This window comes from Ovis canadensis, chromosome 10 (assembly GCF_042477335.2).
Source record: "Ovis canadensis isolate MfBH-ARS-UI-01 breed Bighorn chromosome 10, ARS-UI_OviCan_v2, whole genome shotgun sequence".
Lineage (NCBI taxonomy): Eukaryota > Metazoa > Chordata > Mammalia > Artiodactyla > Bovidae > Ovis > Ovis canadensis.
The window spans coordinates 83,826,892-83,844,609 of NC_091254.1; the positions used below are offsets into that span (position 1 = coordinate 83,826,892).

At 36.4% G+C, this 17,718-nt stretch overlaps 1 protein-coding gene across 1 annotated transcript in view; it reads left to right on the forward strand.

Moving 5' to 3' along the window:
* Positions 1–12,106, forward strand: part of GPR180 (G protein-coupled receptor 180) — a 28,848-nt gene extending 16,742 nt beyond the window's left edge. The window contains exons 6-9 of the mRNA XM_069601875.1: positions 2,767–2,924; positions 6,632–6,823; positions 8,695–8,772; positions 9,826–12,106. Of these exons, the coding sequence (XP_069457976.1) occupies positions 2,767–2,924; positions 6,632–6,823; positions 8,695–8,772; positions 9,826–9,984 (587 nt within the window). The 3' untranslated portion in view covers positions 9,985–12,106. The remainder of the gene's footprint in view (positions 1–2,766; positions 2,925–6,631; positions 6,824–8,694; positions 8,773–9,825) is intronic.
* The last annotated feature ends 5,612 nt before the right edge of the window (positions 12,107–17,718 follow it).

The window sequence follows — 17,718 nt, forward strand, 5'->3', positions numbered from 1 at the left end:
AGAGCATATTTATGCCCTTTCTGTCATTTTTACCCTCAATAAAGACTCAGTGAAGTAGGTATGCTTACCCCTATTTTGCAGATGAAGAATCTGGGCTCAGTGACAGAAAATACATTTACAAATGTCAGTCATCTGGTAGATGGTAGAGCCAAGACTTAGACATAATTTTCTGACCACAAAGCTAAAGATTTTTTTCCCTTTTATCATCCCTTGTTTGACTTTTTCTCTGCATTTCTAACCTGGAGCCATAGAATAAACCTATAATTGAGCTGACTTCTCAGCTTTGTTCTTTGATTTATAAGAGGAACTCATATGAGGTAATTTTTCAATTAAGCATGATGGTGAAAAAATAAAATTTCCTATAATCATAACTTTTAAAAGAGAACTTCAGAGGTACATCAGGTCATATGTCATTCTCAGTTCTGAAAAACAAGTTAAGATTTGCTCTAAAAAAGCAGGTCCTGAATACACAACCATCCTAGGATTTACTTTCCTTATATTTTCCATGTTTCTCTTCTAGTCTCCTCACTCTTTAATAGGGTGTCTTACAGTAATCTCTGTAATCATCTCAGGACCCGCTTGTCCTGATGCTGCCTATTTTAAGATTCTAAAACTTCTATAACTTCTCCTTTTCCTTGTGAAGAGGATGTATATACTGTTACCTCTTGGGCATGACCAAAGGTTGATTCTCTTTCTTTCGATGTTACCAGAACCCTTCTTTGTCCCCCTGTTTTCTCATAGATGACTCAGGATGTTTATAATAGAGTCCTAGAGTTTTAAAGCTGCACAGAACATAGAAATAATTTAGCTCATGCATTTTAGATGAGGAAATTGTGGTCCAGAGAGGCAAAGTATACAGAGGCCCGTCAGTAGCAAAGCTATTACTAAAATCAAGGACTTTTGAAATTTTACTATAGACAAAACAGTTTCAGGCTGTCTGGCATCTTCATGGTAGGTTAAAAGCAAAAGTCTTTTTTAAAAAAACTACAGTAAATCAACATTGCTCATTTTTGGTAGTTCTGACAACAGGTTCATTAAATGATAAAATTTCTTTTAAAAAAAATTTTTGGCTGCACCACATGGCATGTGGGATCTAATTAATAGTTCCCAGACCAGGGATCAAACCTCTGCCCCCTGCAGTGGAAGTGCAGAGTCTTAACCACAAGACCACCAGAGCAGCCCCTAAAATTTCAAGATTTTTAATTACATTCCACAGGATGGGGTTTTTTGTGTGATCTGTGTAGTTTGTCTATAATTAGTTACTTTTCCAAGAACAGCTACACCGTGTTCTGCCTATTGTCACAGTTACAGTGTATTATGTCAATATGTGCATTAGTTAGTACACACAGAAATGAACCAGAAAATCAATGTACCCCCCACACCCTGTATTTGTAAAAACAAATAGCAAAAGCTAAGTAGCAACTTATGTAGGTATATTCCTTTGGCTGACTTCTTTAAGTAACTGAATATGTATTTGTGAAATGCTTAATAAAAATAATTAGCATCATAGTCATTTAAAATCTGTGGTGAAAGTAAATTATCCTTGATCTGAAAGGCCATGATGTTTCTCATATTATTGAAATGTGGTGACAGTTCATTATTAAAATTCACTATTACAGATAAATAAGCCGAAATGTAAAGTATCTAGTTTTAATTGGGGTTAGGGTTAGAGAAATGTGTCAAAATAAATCTGAGAAGATCTATTATTAATAGGTTTTTGGCTTGTGACTTTTAATATAAGTATTACACTACAACTAGTTTTATCTGTTTCTCTCAGAATATCTTTGTATAAAAGAAGTAGTTGTAGACGTCAAGGTCATAAATGGCAATTTGAAGGAAGTTTTATTTTGTTAAATTGTGATCAAATGTTTATTCCAAAATCCATATCAAAATACACTTTGATGAAAGGTTATAATTTTTTTAAAAATCACTAAATAGAACTTCTGAAATAAATACACGTGTAAGTGGAGGTAAACACCTGATGGTTGTTTACCAGTAGCGCTGAACTGGACGGGGGCGGTTTCGTTGCGTCCTTTCCACAGCAGTAGACTGCCCCTGAAGTGTGAGTGATGGCCGCCTGGTGGCGCTTCACGCTAATGCATGGAGCACTTCATCTGTCTTCAGGACTCAGACACTAACGCCAGCATAATTGGATGTCACAGAAGCTCTGCGTTTCTTTATCGTCATGCTATTTCTTACTAATAGTTTTAGAAACTATTCTTCACATTGTGATTCAGCCATCAAAAAAACATTAACAACCCAGAAATACGTAGTGTTCTCCACACTGTAGAAGTTATATTTTAAGTGTGTTTTCATAAGTAGTGAGTTATAGATTGTAGTTAGAAAAACTAAGAAAAATAAGGAACACAAACAGATTTAAAGCTGGCCTTAAAAATATGTACAGGTACATATATATTTTTAAAAATAGGAGTTTTGCCATTGTGTTAGCCATTTTCAGAAATGTTTACAAATTTAATGGCAGAATTTTAATTCTTTAGATTTATTATTGAATTTCGGTAGTTTCTTTTTGAAAGTGCCTGTCTTTTGTGCTCAATAAAGTAATTATGTTCTCAATGCAAAAAGGATAAAATTTGGGAATTCCCTGGCGGTCCTGTGGTTAGGACTCTGAGCTTTCACTGCCCAGAGTGTGGGTTCATTCTTCAGTTGGGGAACTAAGATCCCACAAACTGTGTGGCATGGCCACAAAAAAAAAAGATTTGTTGTATTGCAAAAGCTCAGCTGACTTTGGTTTTCATTTCCCATTAGTTTTTGACATCGCTTCCCAAATTCAAATGCTGTACCTACTTCTGAGTCTGTGCATGGGTTGGACAATAGTCAGAATGAAGAAGTCTCAGAGCAGACCTCTCCAGTGGGACTCTACTCCTGCATCCACTGGGATTGCCGTGTTCATGGTCATAACACAGGTGAGCAGTGAAGCCAAGTATTTCTGTTCTACACTATTCAAAAATGCAGACTTGAACACCTCTCTTGTTAAAATTGAACCCCGGGACCCATGAGAAATTTGTGTTGTTTTATACTATGAGTTTAAAATGTGATAGATCATAAGTGAAGTAAGTCAGAAGGAGAAAGACAGACACTATACAGTATCACTTACATGTGGAATCTAAGATATGACACAAGTGAAATTATCTATGAAGCAGAGTTTGTTCTCAGACATAGAAAACAAATTTATGGTTACCAAAGGGAAAAGAGGGTGGAGGAGGGATAAATTAGGAGCTTGGAATTAGCAGATACACACTGTTATGTATTAAATAGATAAACAGCAAGGTCCTACTGTATAGCACTGGGAACTATATTCACAATCCTGTAATAAACCACAATGGAAAAGAATATGAGAAAGAGTATGTACATATGTGTAACTGAATCACTTTGTTGTACATCGGAAACTAAGACAACATTATAAATCACTTACAGTTCAATTTTTTAAAAACATGGAAAAAAAGAGTGATGGATCAAATAACCTGTTAATTTTCTGAGTGCTAGTATATGTAGATTGTAAAATTTCATTGTAGTTTACCTGAATCTGAGCTTCCTATCAGTGTATTTAAGCACAGTATGTTTAATATTCAGTTAGATTCTCATTTTCGAATTAAGAGCTTTCTTTCATATTTTCTAACACTTTGTAAGTACTCAGTATTAAATCAGTCAGTTAAAGAATCTTGGATTCATTCATTGGCAGGAATCTACTTTATACATGAAAGAATTCAAGTGAATATCAGATTAAAGAAAAAACCAAAATGTAGAATAAAAAAGAAGGGGATCTTGTTTTTGAACGCAAATACACCCAAAACAAATTTGGTCTCTTAGAAGGGTCCTCTCTGCTCTTGTTTTGTTTTCCTCTGTTGTGATATGTAGACATTCTAGGATCTCTGTATGCTTATATGCAATGGATTTATAACAATTTAGATGAAAGATATAAACATAAAAATTTGTACTGGATTTGTGACCAGTATAAGTTACAGATGAAAATGAAATATACGCTTGGGTTCTATATAGGACATCATAATTTGTTTTAATGCATTAAATAGATTGAAAACCTCAGTAGTGGAGGGTAAAGCCTGTGCTTTATCCATCTCTGTACCTCTAGCACTGTAAGTGCCAAGTGATGTTCTGTTGAATTTACATGATTGATTTAGAAAGGGACCATATCATAGGTGTTTATACCTGAAAAGAAGATAATGCCAGCAAGGGAGAGCTAATGAGAAAGAACTAAATTGGAGGTGATTAAAGTAAGGACAAGATCCTACCAACTTAACATTTCTGATCCAGGGTTTACGGAGAGTAATGTTACATCAAGTTCAAGTCTCATTTCTCAGTAGCCTTTTTTAAAAACTGAATTTTCATTATTTCATTGTAATTTAAATTCATTATCATAAACATACAAACTGAGATTATAACTCTACCTTAGACTTTCTGTGAACATTTGTGAAGACTGTGTTAGACATGGCACTGTTCCTCAACAACAACCAGACTAGGAGGATGAGACAGGCAAACAGAGATCATGTAAATATGTATATCATATTCCACAGGTCACACATTAGCATATGTATGTGAAAATACGAGAGTGCTGAGTTTAATTGCTTCAGTTGTGTCTGACTTTGGGACCCCATGGACTGTAGCCCACCAGGCTTCTCTGTCCATGGGCATTCCAGGCAAGAATACTGGAGTGGGTTGCTATGCCCTCCTCCAGAGGATCTTCGCAACCCAGAGATTGAACTCAGGTCTCCCACATTGCAGGCGGATTCTTTACTGCCTAAGCCACCAGGAAAGCATTTGTGAACAATGTGTTAGACGTGGCACTAATCCTCAACAACAGCCAGGCTAGGTGGACAAGACAGGCAAAGAGAGATCACGTAAATATGTACACTGTATTTTACAGATCAAGCCTTAGCATACATATGTGAAAATATGAGCATATGAATATGTAAAAATGTGAATCATGGGAAATGTTTATTTTTTTCTGCTTTGTTGGATTATAATTGAAAACCAGACATTGTATAGATTTAAGCTACATAAGTTGATGTTTTGATATATATACATTTTGAAATGATCACCAAAACCTAGCCAGTTAATATCCATCACCTCATATAGCAGGAGATAATAGTTCTGTGATAGCACTTTTTTGTGGTAAAAAATCAAGTTTAGAAATGCATGTTGAGGAATCAGATGGGTATAATTTGGTGGGGTAGAGGAATAACTCAGTGGAAAAAAGATCAAATATTTGGTCCAAGAAGGAAATTCATCTGTGCAAGAGGAAAAAGGAGTTCACCTAGCAAGAACATAGCAGGAGTAAAATTAGGGTGGAAGATTCAAGAATGAGGAAAGGAGGTGGTTGCTGGTAAACCCATAAAGCCTAAAATCAGATTTAGTAATGGAGTTTTCATCTAAATCCTTTGGAAGCCACTGAAGACTCAATTCTGAGGGCTGAGTTGGTAAATGAATGGAGCACAGAGGACCAATGACTTGTGTGATGCTAAAAATTATCATAATTTAACTGATTGATATTTAGTAAAGATGGAGGGAATGTGGGCGCTGATTTCTACTGAATAGCAATAAACAGAACAGCTTAATCAGGAACTTGCTGAGCTTTTCACTGGTATAGTAACCACAGGGGAGAAAAGGTGAACAAACACATAAGGAAAGTAACTCTGCCCTGGGCGCCATAGTGAAGTGAAGTTGCTCAGTCGTGTCCGACTCTTTGCGACCCCATGGACTGTAGCCTACCAGGCTCCTCTGTCCATGGGATTTTCCAGGCAATAGTACTGGGGTGGATTGCCATTTCCTTTTCCATGGGATCTTCCTGACCCAGGGATCAAACCCAGGTCTCCTGCATTGTAGACAGACGCTTTACCATTTGAGCCACCAGGGAATTAAAAATCCACTCTCCTTGGGACTTCCTTGGTGGTCCAGTGGCTAGCACTTACCTTCCAGTGCCAGGAGTCTGCCTTCAATCCCTGGTCATAGAGCTAAGATCCCATGTGCCTCTTGGCAGAAAAATCAAAATATAGAGCAGAAACAGTATTGTAACAAATTCAGTAAAGACTTTAAAAATGGTCCACATCAAAAAAAAAAAAAACTTAAAAAAATCTGCTCTCCTTTAACCAGAGAGGTTAACATGGAAAAAAAGAGTGAAATCAACAATTCAGACTTGCTAGTTTGTGGATTATAAAAGATACTGAGATATTTGAAACTCTATCCTGAGATAACAGGCTTGAATGCAGAACAGTTTGATTCATAATAAGGTGTTAAAGTAAGAAAGAGATTGATTTAGAAGAAATTTTGTGCTTACTCTGTTCCTCTTTTCAACTTATTTTCATCATAAGAGATGTGTTACTTGAATCGTGCTAGCAGTAGTATTTTTTATCTCTGATACATGGTCTCATTTGATAACAAGCCCCTTCCTCCAGCTTAGGGATGTCAGTGAGGGGAAAAACTGCCCATACTTCATCAACACCTTATATAGTTAGATAAATCTTAAAACCTCTTAGGAATGAATGTACTGTTTCGGGGGATATATAAAAGAGTTGAGTAAAGTGCTTTATTGTAAATAGATAAGACTTTTTTCTCTAAAAATATTTAGTTTTTATTTATTTATTTATTTTTTTTGCAGAGTATTTTGCTACTTTGGGAACAGTTTGAAGAAACCAGTTCTCACAGTCACCATTCGCACCACAGCTTAGCAGGGATCCTTCTTATCGTTTTAAGAATTTGCCTAGCATTGTCCTTAGGCTGTGGACTCTACCAAATCATCACAGCGGAGAGAAGTACACTCAAAAGGGAGTTCTACATCACCTTTGCCAAAGTATGGGTTTGCTTAGAAAATGACTTCTTTGCATTGTCGACTTTATTCTGCATTACTGGGAAGTTACTATGCAACCCTATGCTAATAATTCGTAAACTTCTATTATGTGCCAGGCACCACTCTTAAGCCCTTTATGTGCTTCAGCTCATTTAATCTTCACAATTCATGAGCTGCAGATGATACTATCCCCATGTTACAGAGCCCATGGAACAGTAGTTTCCATGTAATCTTTGGCAGGACAGTTTTGCTTGAATTGTAATTTCTCGATCAATAGGGATTTTACATTCTTTTTTATAGTATCAGAACTTTTTAATAAAAAAATAGAAATGCTGTTTGCATTTCTCAAAAAAGCAGTTTTTAATTGACTATGAACTGTTTACTCCCAGAATTATGCAATGTTTTATAATGAACCATGAAGAGCCATCCTTCAGGGTAAGCAGAGGGAGCCAGGAGCCTGAGTACATGCTACACTGAAGCCATTTTGTGGCATCCATACGAGATCATGTTGACTTCATCCCCCCTTTCCATGTCCTTCCTATGCCAGTGAGAGCTAAAGGCAGATCGATTTTTTTTTTCTGTACCCATTTAATAAAGGAAAAGATCAGGAGAGAGGTTGGGGCAGTCACGTTACAGAAGCCTCCCTCCCTGGAAGGTAATGCTTTTGGTATACAGATGGAGAGAATCCATAACCCATCCTCTCGGCAACTCTAAACCGCATTCTGACAAGCTGTTTGGTCACCCACCCTAGTCCACAGTCTCAGAAGAGTGAGGCTGCTATGGACAGAGGGCCAGGACTCCTTTATTCCTGATGTGGAGCTTTGTCAAGCTGCTGCCACAGGCCTCTTGTGTATCCAACAGGCAAGGATATGCCTTTCACTTTGGAATTCTTCACAGATACAGTAGTGCCTGTTGTCTGAAATGTTAGTATGTACTTCAGTTGTATAAAAACTAAAATTTTTCTTTTCAATGTTTTAAACAGTACCAAAATTTTTCTTAAACTGAAATTTTTATTTTTATATGTTTTCATATAACTATCTGAATAGATTCAGACATCCAGAAGCATTTAAAGAGTAGCAAACACATTCTCACCTCTCTCCCATCTATGCAGTTATCACCTCCTTACATAATCACGACTATTAGTTCCTAATTTATTTTTCAGAGAATTAAAAATATATGTTATTAAATATTTTATATTTTACTTTGCATTTATACAGATAGTAACATACTAAACACATATTTATACATCTTGTTTATTTTTCTTACAACATCAAGGTACTAACCATGTCAAGAGCTAGTAGTATTAATTTATTATTTTATTTCAAATTTAATTTTGGAAAAGGATATTTTGCCATGTTCTAGGAAAAATAGAAAATAGATATTTGAAAATAAAAGTGTTAAAAAGTTTCCCATTCCTACTTTCCTAATTCCAGTGTCTTTTGTACTAAATCTCAAACAAGTAGCCACTGTTAATCAGTTTTTTGTGTTATTCTTACAGAATTTCTTCATGTATGTATATGAAACTATGAATGAATATTCTTATGTCTTTTATAGAAATATTGCACATTTGTACCTCGCTTTTCTCAATTATTGATTTGTTACTTGTTTAAACATGTTCATAGTATATCAAAATGTGTATATGTGAAAGATGGGAGATTTTAAATACTCCTAAAAAAACCATCCATTTGATTAGAAACAAAGTATCATTGTCACAACAATAGCAAACATTTCTATCTTTTGTTGCAGTTTCTACTGTACAGGCCAATTGAGATCAATGAAGACCTCCTAAATAGGCTAGTAATGTTTTCTGTCTGGTACATTATGAAAACAGAGGCACAGCTGTGCTTATTCAACGTATTTTTCATTTGTTTCAGGGCTGCATCTTGTGGTTTTTGTGCCATCCAGGTCTTGTGTGCATTTCTATCATTTTTGATGACTACCAAAGAGATAAGGTAAATAATATATGTGATCTAATAGTTTTATTTCTAGTCTTTATTGGGAAATTAAGTAGGAAAAACCTATTTGTCCACTCAGTAGTTTCTTTGGATTCTGCGAAATAAAACTTGGAAACAAAATATTAAACCAGTGAGTATTTCAATTTAGTTTATAAGCAAAATGATGGAAAAATAGCTTTTGTTATTCCTATTTTAACCTATCTCATAGTACTATTTTATAAATTAACTTGTAGAATATATAAACACAGCTTTGTTAAGAAAATTGATTAAAAATATTCACTGCATAATGGTAAATATCAAGATAGCTTTTAAAAAAAATCAGTCTAGTTGCTTTAACACCCTGCCAACTGGAGTGCCATGCTCAAGTATGTCACATTTTGGTTGCATTGATACCTAACATCTTAGGTGAATGACTCCATCATTTCAAAGTGGAGTTCTGCCAGGAGCTCTTTACAAGCAATGCCATATGTGCTTAAACACAGAAAACACAGAAGCGTTTCTTGACCCTGAGGTATTTACAGAGGGTAAATAGGTAGGAAGTTAGTCTACAAAGACAGAGAAGCGACCTGAGAATTTCTGAAAGGGCTTTTAGAGTACTTGTCAAGATTCAGGTAGGGGCATCCTTTATTCCTGTTACTAGATTAGCCAGGAGCCTGATTTTTCTTATTACTTTCTTATTACTTATTACTTTTTTCAGTGCATGCACCCTGAGGAGAGAATGGTTTCATAAATTATTTTTTTGTGTCTTATTGTGACATCTATAAACTGCTAAAAGAGTTTTACTTAAAAAAAAAAAAAAGAGTTTTACTTTTGAACAATTACAGTCCTGAACATTAGTTGTATTTTTCTATTGAAAATTTCTTTTTAAAAATTTACCCTCAGTAAAGATGGGGAAGATATAATTTTTTATTTATATATATTTATTTAAAGTATATAGAAGTTTATGTGTGATGTTTATGTATGTATAAAGTATATATAGGTTCATGATAAATTGAATACAGTTTCTCTGTTTTTGCATGCAGTAAAGCATTCCTTTTCTTTTCTTTTCAGGTCATTACAATAGGTGTTATCCTTTGCCAGTCTATTGCCATGGTCATTCTCTACAGACTCTTTCTGTCCCACAGTCTGTTCTGGGAAGTTTCTTCACTTTCCTCAGTAACACTACCACTGACCATATCATCTGGACACAAAACTCGGCCTCACTTCTGATACTTGCTTTTCTCTAAGGAAAAGTGAATTGATTCACCAGAGTGCAATAAGGATCCAAATACAGTGACTTTCTTTTCATACTTGTGGTATGAAAAATTGAACAGAGAAAGCAGAGCATGTTATATATATATAACTGCATTTAAGCAGTACCAAGCTGAAAACTGAAAAAAAGGTAACAAATGTTTTGAAATATACTTAATAAACTTTCAAGAAAGAGCATTGTTATAAGGTGATTTATGCAGTTTCCATATGGAAATAAAGCTGAAAAGAATTGTTTGATATTTTTATAAGAGACTCACCACTTACAATGCCTCATCCTACATCAGTAGTTAACTCAGGTTTGATAGTCCAAAAAAAGTGATCAGTTCAATGATTACTTACTTATATGTAACTAAACTAAGTCCACTTATGAAATCAGTGTAATACACTGGTTAAAAACTGCTTCTTTCTATGCTTTAAGAAAAATGCATTTCATATTGGAGTTTAAAGATATTGAAAATTAAGTTACTTCAGAAAATTAATATAAAATATATTTGTAGTTAAGTGAATAAGCTTTTGTTTATTTGTGGATGGGGTTATTCTCCATTTTCTTATATTACTTTTGGCTCTCTAGTTAGGATTTAGCTTGATTAGCAAAGGGTTTTTGGCAGATAATTTATGAAAACTTAGATACATTGCAGCGGTTATACAAAGGATTTTAAAATCTGAGCACTTAGGTGAAGGGACAAGCAGGTTAACATGTTTAAAAAGAAAGAAGGAAAAAGTACTCTATGATATGGTTACTAAAATTTTAATCCTGATATAATTCATTTCTCTTACATTGAATCCCCAATCATAATTAAGCTGTATACACAGATTAAATTAACAGAAGCATTTCACATAAATGTTGGTTTCAGTCATCAACTACCCATGAATTCCTGCCCATGGATACTTAATCAGGATTAAATTTTCTATGAATAATTGAAAAACAAAATACTCTCTGGATTTGTTATAATCCGTGTTGGCACTGGATTCTAAGTGGTTGCCATCTTGAATCCTTTGTAATAAAGCCATATTTTTTGCGAATGATGCCCTGGTATTGAGTATACAAATACTCTATCAAGTGCCTGTTAAAAAAATTGCTAAATGGTTGTTAGTACTTGCAGTATAAAATGACTATTCCCATTAAGAGTCACTGATCAGAAATTATTCTGTCTTGCAAGTCCTTCAGTCCTTTTCATTTTTACCTCTGGCTTATTTTAAAGATTTTTTTTAAAAAAATCTACTTTCAAAGGTGTTATGTTTTTAAGCAAGAAATAGTGCACTGATCTGGTAATTAACCTCTTTTAATTAAATAGTTAAAGTAACATAGCAGAACTTAAAAAATATCTATGATTTTGTCTTTGTTTTTCCTTTGCATCTAGTCTCATTGAAAGTGAATAGTATTCTGCTTCATTTTAAAGGCAAAATACATGTGTTCGTGACTAGCAAAATGGCAGAGTGACAAAGTTCAACCTGCTCATTAAATCATCAACAGCTCTTTGTAAATTATTTAATAAATGAGAGCTACATGTTGAGACTAGAAAGTCCACAGTATATTTTAGGTTTATGTGATCTTCTGAGTGGTCATGACCTTTTCTTTTACCACATCTCACTAATAACCCTAGTTATTATCTGTTCTATTCAACTGAAGTGCAGTTAATTGAGCTGAAAAAAAAAGACTGAAGCCTTTTCAAAAGTTTTGTTAACTTGCAACAATGGGAAGAGAATAATCTTTGTGTTACCTACACAAAGAACATGGAAACTGTAATCAACATGTATGAAATACATTACTGTGCTTGCATTTATGATGCTTGAGCAATTTATTTTTTACTTTTATTTTTTAATTTCTGGTTGACTTTACTGATAATTTATTTTGTTACTCAAGAGCCATTGTTAAATGAAGGAAGACAGTTTGTTAATAAATGTATAAAACAGCTGTGAATAAAGTTTAGTAATCCGAGTTCAGAATGCGTAGTTCATAATTCATGACATGGTATCCCCTGTTTTTTCTCTTCCTGAATGTTTACATGGAGATTTGTTACCACAGTTTACAGAAAGATAAGTGTATACTGCAAACTAATTAAAGATCAGAACTTGGCTACTTTTCTTTGTCAGATAAAGCTTTTTTTAAAAAATCTATGTTTACATTTTTTCTTGGAGAAGTTGAATGGTCTTTCACAGCGTTTTTTTCCCAGAAACATTTTCTTTCTTCATGTAGGAAGGTATGTGTGCTCAGATGCTCAGTTGTACCTGACTCTTTGTGACCCTCTTTGTGCAACCTTATGGACTGTAGCCCACCAGGCTCCTCTATCCACTGGGATTCTCCAGGCTAGAATAGTGGAGTGGGTTGCCATTTCCTTCTCCTGGGGCTTTTCCTGACTTAGGGATTGAACCTGTGTCTCCAGTCTCCTGCACTGGCAGGCAAATTCATTTCCTCTAGCACCACCTGGGAAGCGCTATATAGGAAGGTATATGAAGGTGTTTTTATTGATATGTATAATCAGTACATATCACCCTAAGCGCTAGTGTGATAATCATGCTCCCCTGTAACTGCGTATGAAACAGAATAAATGATTCCCCATAGTCACCTGACTTCTCTTTCACTTTTATACTTTACCCTCATGATTTAATGAGCACCTATTAGATATTGTGTTAAATTTTAGTGAGAAAGGATGGCTCGCCATAGTTAACTTTTGCTGTTGGTTTTTAACAGTAAACCTGAAATTGTGCTGAAAGTTAGAAATGAGCTTTAATATCTCTGTGTACCACAGCTCACTTCAATATTTGAACCTTGGCTTTCAGCCAGATAGTGTTGCTAGCAAGGAGAGATAATCCAGGCAGAAGAACTTGCTTTAGGAAAAAAATTTTCATGATCTCAAGTAAAGTAAGCCATGTCTGATGAAAATGGGAGATAAACGAGTCTAAGGCCAATTCTAACGTAAGGAAACTAGAATCTATATATCAGCATGAACATTGGCCCCTTCAACATGTTTCCCTCAGGAGGCTGTGCATGCTCTCTGAAATTTCTTTGGAAATCTGGAATTATTTGTGAAACATTTATTTTAAATAGCTTCAGTGGTGTCAAATCTTGGAGGTTCTTTGTTCTTGAGAAGTGATGTGATACAGCCAATCAGTTTGAGACTAGATCTGAAGCGGTAGCACCAATTTTTGTTTCAACATGTATTTCTAAATTGAGACTAAAATAATGACGTTAGTTTTCCCATGAGATCTGAAAATTAGTGCATGAACTCGTGCGGTGGTTTTCTAATAGTGCTTCTTCCACACTTGGGCACCTTCTCTGCACAACTCCAAGGGCATTGTGCTCTAGGAGTGATATGAGTGGATGCTGAATCCTTCAGTTGTGTTTGGCTCTGCAACCTTATGGACTGTAGCCCACCAGGCTCCTCTGTCCATGGGATTCTCCAGGCAAGAATACTGGAGTGGGTTGCCATGCCCTCCAGGGGATCTTCTTAACCCAGGAATCGAACTTGCATCTCTTACGACTACTGCGTTGGCAGGCGGGTTCTTTACCACTATAGGCACCTGGAAAGTACCCTAGGGGTGACAGTTACATAAGAATAGCAGGAAGCCTGGAGTTGTGGAAGGAGTGGTCCTGCTCTCTACAGCCCGGTCTCCACACAGCTAAGGGAAATCAGCTGGATGATGGAATTCTTCATGCTAACTGTATGCCTTTTGTATATTTGAAATTATTTTAAAATTTAGAAATGTAAATGAGCTCAAAGTGACTGTCTTATTAAAACTCTCTATTTGCTTCCCATTGCACTTGGGGAAAAGTGACCCATGCTCATGACAATGTTCTACAAGGCCCCACGTGATCAGGGCCCTTTCTCTACATCTAATCTCATTTCATACCACTCTTCTCACCATGCCCCAGCCTTATCCTCCCAAAATACCTCATTTATGTCACTGCCTCAGAGCCTTTGCATTAGCTATTTCTTCTGCCTGGAATATTCTCTTCCAAATCTTGATGTGGTTCATGGTTGAATTCTCATCCTTCAAGTTCTCAGATAAAGTATCTTTCAGAGACCTCTGACCATCTGTGGTGAATTTATATGGGGCCAATATAGCTAAGCTGCTCATAGGTTCCTCTGAATTACGTCTGCATAATTCCAGAATAGTGTGGGTCAAAGAGATGTTTGGCATGAGACTTAAAGGACTAAGGGAAAGTAACCAGATCCAGATTCTTTTGATAATTGAAAGGTGCAAGCAAGTCATGCATTGTTGCTGCTCACCCGGCTTATTGCTTGTGTGCTGGTTCACCTTGGTTTGAGGACCAACAGCCAGGCCCACAGAACACCAACTCCAGCTGGGTCACCTCCTTCAGCTTCTTTAACTCCTGGGCCAGATGTGTATATTGCTTTGTGACAAAGGGTGCTGGGTTCTGCAGGACAACCCCGTCATCGAGGTTGGAGACTTGAAGGCAATGAGGCTGGCCTGGGTTCCAGTGCACCCTCATGAGTTCCACTCATCTTGTGGGTCTCCTCATCCTGCCAGGTCCCAGTGCATCCTTGCTTTCCCCACTTCACATCCATTTTCGCTTCTCAGTTCAGTTCAGTTCAGTTCAGTTGCTCAGTTGTGTCTGACTTTTTGTGACCCCATGTACTGCAGCATACCAGGCTTCCCTGTCCTTTACTATCTCCCAGAGTTTTCTCAAACTCATGTCCACTGAGTCAGTGATGCCATCCAACCATCTCATCCTCTGTCATCCCCTTACCCTCCCACCTTCAATCTTTCCAAGCATCAGGGTCTTTTCAAATAAGTCAGTTCCTCACATCAGGTTGCCAAAGTATTGGAGTTTCAGTTTCAGCATCAGTCCTTCCAATGAATATTCAGGACTGATTTCCTTTAGGATGGACTGGTTGGATCTCCTTGCAGTCCAAAGGACTCTCAAGAGTCTTCTCCAACACCACAGTTCAAAAGCATCCATTCTAATGCACTGAGCTTTCTTTATAGTCCAACTCTCACATCCATACATGACTACTAGAAAAACCACAGCCTTGACTAGACAGACATTTGTTGGCAAACTAATGTCTCTACTTTTTAATATGCTGTCTAGGTTGGTCATAACTTTTCCTCCAAGGAGTAAGTGTCTTTTAATTTCATGGCTGCAGTCACCATCTGCAGTGATTTTGAAGCCCAAAAAAATAAATCTCTCACTGTTTCCACTGTTTCCCCATCTATTTGCCATAAAGTGATGGGACCGGATGCCATGGTCTTTGTTTTCTGAATGTTGAGTTTTAAGCCAACTTTTTCACTCTCTTCTTTCACTTTCATCAAGAGGCTCTTTCGTTCTTTGTCGCTTTCTTCCATAAGGGTGGTGTCATCTGCATATCTGAGGTTATTGATATTTCTCCCAGCAATCTGGTTTCCAGCTTATGCTTCATCCAGTCCAGCGTTTCTCATGATGTACTCTGCATAGAAGTTAAATAAGCAGGGTGACAATACACAGCCTTGACGTACTCCTTTTCCTATTTGGAACCAGTCTGTTGTTCTATGTCCAGTTCTAACTATTGCTTCCTGACCTGCATACAGATTTCTCAAGAGGCCGGTCAGGTGGTCTGGTATTCCCATCTATTTCAGAATTTTCCAGTTTATTGTGCTCCACATAGTCAAAGTCTTTGGCCTAGTCAAGAAGCAGAAATAGATGTTTTTCTGGAACTCTCTTGCTTTTTCCATGATCCAGTGGATGTTGGCAATTTGATCTCTAGTTCCTCTGCCTTTTCTAAAACCAACTTGAACATCTGGACGTTCACAGTTCACATACTGTTGAAGCCTGGCTTGGAGAATTTTGAGCATTACTTTACTAGTGTGTGAGATGTGTACAATTGTGCGGTAGTTTGAGCATTCTTTGGCATTGCCTTTCTTTGGCATTGGAATGGCCTCCTATAAGAAAATCCCTATAATAAATACCTTATTTTGTATATTAAAAATGGAATGTATGTGTTGGGGGCGGGGGGGATGTCCTAGTGGTATTCCTTTTGTGATCCGACCCTACAGATACACCATCCTATTTAATGCTGTTCCCCATCCTAATCTCTATTACATTATTTTCTTTTTATAGTACTGCTTTCTCTTTACCATTGCCTCTCTCCTCAATTAGATTGTAAATTCTGAGGGAGTTTGGCCCATTGTATTGTTTATTGCTGTATCCCTAGAACCTAGAACATTCTCTGATTGGTATACTCTAGATGCTCAAAAATACTTTTGAATCAATGGATAAAAGAAATTCTGAAAAAGTTTTAAACATATATTTAGCAATATCTCCTATATAGTGACTTCAACCCTAACCCTAATTCTTTGAAAGTGAAAGTGAAAGTGAAAGCCCCTCAGTTGTGTCCAATTCTGTGACCCTATGGACTATACAGTCTATAGGATTCTTCAGGCCAGAATACTGGAGTGGGTAGCCTATCCCTTCTCCAGCAGATCTTCCCAACTCAGAAATCGAAGCAGGGTCTTCTGCATTGCAGGCAGATTCTTTATCAGGTGAGCTACCAGGGAAGCCAACATGCTATTCTTTATTAAGTTATTAAGATACGGAACTGAGAATGTGTAAAAATCTTGAGTAGTCAAGTAGTTATTAATAAAGTCTAATCTCTAAAATTCATCAATTGTAAAAGGATTTTTCAAGTTATCAGAGAACCAGTTTCTCCCTCTTTTAAATAGAGAGACCATGTGACCGGCATCTTAGTCCACCACAACTAAAATAATCAATTTAAAAGATGTTTAAGTTAGCTAGAGGAAGGAATGTTGACAATAGTCTGAAGCATCTGGGAGAAGACAGAAAAAGTATAAATGACCCTAACGCTCAAATTCCAGCAGCTTGGGGTCATTTAGTGTGGGTAAAAACAGCCCTGCATGCTTTGATGGACACTTAGAGCTTTGTTGTTCAATATAGCTCATGACAATAATTCCCTGGTGGTCCAGTGGTTAGGACTCCGTGCTGTTACTGCCAAGGGCCTTCACTTGATCCCTGGTCAAGGAGCTAAGATGCCACGAGTTGTGCAGCCTGGCCTATATATAAATATATATATATATATATATATATATATATATATATATATATATATATATATATATACACACACACACACACATATATCATGGTAATAATCCTTAATATTCAAAGATTAAATAATGTTCAGTAGTCTCATAGAAATGTTCAAGTACACTGTTAATGTTTTATCCTTGTAAAATTGGTAATACACATACACTGATTGTACAAAAATTAGAAGTTTGAAAAGAGTAAAAAATTAAGTCCCTATGGCCACTTATTTCCCTCCCCTGGATTCAGCCTCTACTACCAAAAATACTCTACTGGTAGTGTATTTTTCTAGAGATGGCCCCTTGTATATGTAAACATATGTGAAACATAAATTGGAGCATCCCATACAGATTGTTATGCACATTCAGCAGTTTGTTTTGTATCCCTACTTGCTGCATCATCCCATCTTTTCACTGATTGCTTAGAATTTCATTATATGAATGACTTTTTAAAATTAGTGATTCAATTAGTGATTTTAAATTACATTGAGTGAATTTTTAAAAATAGTCCTCTGTTACTGGACACTCGGTTTCAAGCCTTTTGCTATCACAGGTAGCCCCCTAAATTTTTGGAATAAAAAATTTGCCTGGCCCTCTTCCCCTATTCCGAGACCCTCCCTGCCCTCCCTGTCTCATTTTGCAGGATCTAAA